Below are 2,350 nucleotides of genomic sequence, written 5' to 3'. Positions count from 1 at the left end.
CTACCTTTCAAAAAAGAAAAAAAAAGAATTCATTTTACAGAAATGAAACGAAACACTGTACATCCTAAGGCTAAGTCTCATTTATCCAGAAGCCTTTCTTTGCCAGAATGGCACTTCCCCTGGTGTCATCAGGTAAAGGTGATACTTGAGTATTTAGATGAGTTTCAGAGAGTGTAGGGAGGATAACACCATTGGTACATCAGTCACGGTCCCTTTTGGGGTCAGGAGTAGAAAAAGGGAAAATGTACATGAGTGATAATCACAGTGAAGGCAGCAGAGTCCTGGGGGTGACAAGTCTACACTCTGGAGCAGGCAGAGCTGCACTCGGATACTGTCATTCACCATCTCAATCCTTCTGGCTCTTTGTTGCATTTTTTTAATTATTCTCTATAAAATGAAGATAATAATGATTTTTATTCCATAGGGTTAGAGGAATTGAATGTACCCAGCTCATGTTAGCTGTTTGGATTCTCCCTTCCCCTGACTATTTTACTTAGTAAAGACTTTAAAAGTAGCTGGCCATGCTTGTTTTGCTTTTCTAGCCAAAGCAATCATCTTCAGGCTGATGATTCTGAAGACACCAGTGAGCTCCTTATCCTCTGAAAACCCTTCCCAGAGATCCCTACAGCCCCCAAGCCTGGAGAGTCGGCCCCTCCAGGGACTCAGGATACCCTGCCCAGGCCTGCTCTGACCTCATCTGCTTTGCATGGTAATCACTGATGAGTCTGTCACCTTCCTTAGCTGGCTAGGATGTTCCTTGAGGGCAGGGACCAGGACTGAGTCATCTGTTTTCCCCAGTTGTCTGCTTTGGAGTGGGCAGCTGACAGCTGACAGTATTTGTGGAATGAAAAGAAGGGAAGAGGAAGGGAGAGGTGTCACCAACAGCTCACAGTTCATTGGCTGAACCTCAGGCTCCAAATCCCTGGCAGTTAATATACCTACTGGTCAAGGGCTGGTTGCTGTCTAATACATAATAGTATGTGTGTGAGCAGACGAGAGTGTATGTTTATAAGCTGGTGCACATGTCTGAGTGTGTACAGGTGTTTTTGTATGTGACTATATATGTGTGTGTACACATGTAGGCATGGATAAGTATGTGTGTGAATATGTATGCACAAAGTGTGAATGTGTGTGAGCACATATGAGTGTATTTCTGTGTACAAATGCATATGTGTTCACAGAAGAAAACAAAGATCAGAGTCTTTGTTTTGTTTGTTCTTGGATCTTGAGCTCTGAAGCATCTAGCCTTCAAAAATTACTATTTTGAATGTCAAATGAATATGACATGACACAAGATGGGAGGAAGGCATAATGGAACAGGAAAGTGGCATAGTGAGAGAGTAGTAGGGGCTTAGGAATTAGAACAGTGGTGCTTCCACTAAAGTCTGTTTTTTCAATAGTACTATGCATATAGATAGTAAAACTTCTACATTATAGGGTGGTTTAAGAGGTTAGAATCATATGTGACATATAAAAAGCATGCAATCGGCACTGTCGTCCAGCCGCCATGAAGGCCCTGGTGCAGCGGGTCACCTGGGCCAGCGTCACAGTTGGTGGTGAGAAGGTCAGCGCCATTGAAAAGGGCCTCTGTGTGTTGCTGGGCATTTCTCTAGAAGATACACAGAAGGAATTGGAGCACATGGTCCGAAAGATTTTAAACCTTCGTGTGTTTGAGGATGAAAATGGGAAACACTGGTCGAAGAGTGTGATGGACAAACAGTATGAGGTGCTGTGTGTCAGCCAGTTCACCCTCCAGTGTGTCCTCAAGGGGAACAAGCCCGACTTCCACCTGGCCATGCCTGCAGAACATGCTGAGGGCTTCTATAATCGATTTCTGGAGCAGATGCGGAAGGCTTACAGGCCGGACCTCATCAAAGATGGCAAGTTTGGTGCCTATATGCAAGTCCACATTCAGAACGATGGGCCTGTGACCACAGAGCTTGAGTCTCCGGCTGCCGGCACCACCACCTCTGATCCAAAGCAGCTGTCAAAGCTGGAAAAACAGCAACAGAGGAAAGAGAAGACCAGAGCCAAGGGACCTTCTGAATCAAGTAAAGATAAGAATGTTCCTCGGAAAGAGGACCGCAGAGCCAGCAGCGGAGCAGAAGGGGATGTGTCGTGGAGCGGGAGCCATAGGAGCCGGAGCCGTAGAAGGTGGTCGGGGACTCAGTGCATGATCATTGGCAGAAATGGATCCTGAAAAATTTCATGAAAAATGTTCGGCACCTGCACTATTAAAGGATTTGGAACTGAACCATGGCAAAGAAGATTGAAATAAGAAGTTGGGAACCTGAGTAACTCTGCACCAAAGCAGCCAACAGAACATTAACATTTTCTTGGTTATCATTGC

At 45.3% G+C, this 2,350-nt stretch overlaps 1 protein-coding gene across 1 annotated transcript; it reads left to right on the top strand.

Moving 5' to 3' along the window:
- The first annotated feature begins 1,507 nt into the window (after window positions 1–1,507).
- On the top strand, window positions 1,508–2,200 carry LOC102876122 (D-tyrosyl-tRNA(Tyr) deacylase 1-like). Its single transcript, XM_006881700.1, has one exon. The coding sequence runs from the start codon at window positions 1,508–1,510 to the stop codon at window positions 2,198–2,200; it is 693 nt and encodes a 230-aa protein (XP_006881762.1).
- Window positions 2,201–2,350: the final 150 nt, after the last annotated feature.

This window comes from Elephantulus edwardii, unplaced genomic scaffold (genome assembly GCF_000299155.1).
Source record: "Elephantulus edwardii isolate Elephantulus edwardi_28Jun2011 unplaced genomic scaffold, EleEdw1.0 scaffold00015, whole genome shotgun sequence".
NCBI lineage: Eukaryota > Metazoa > Chordata > Mammalia > Macroscelidea > Macroscelididae > Elephantulus > Elephantulus edwardii.
The sequence above is the reverse complement of the archived record's forward strand: the minus strand, read 5'-3'. Positions and strand labels throughout refer to the sequence as shown.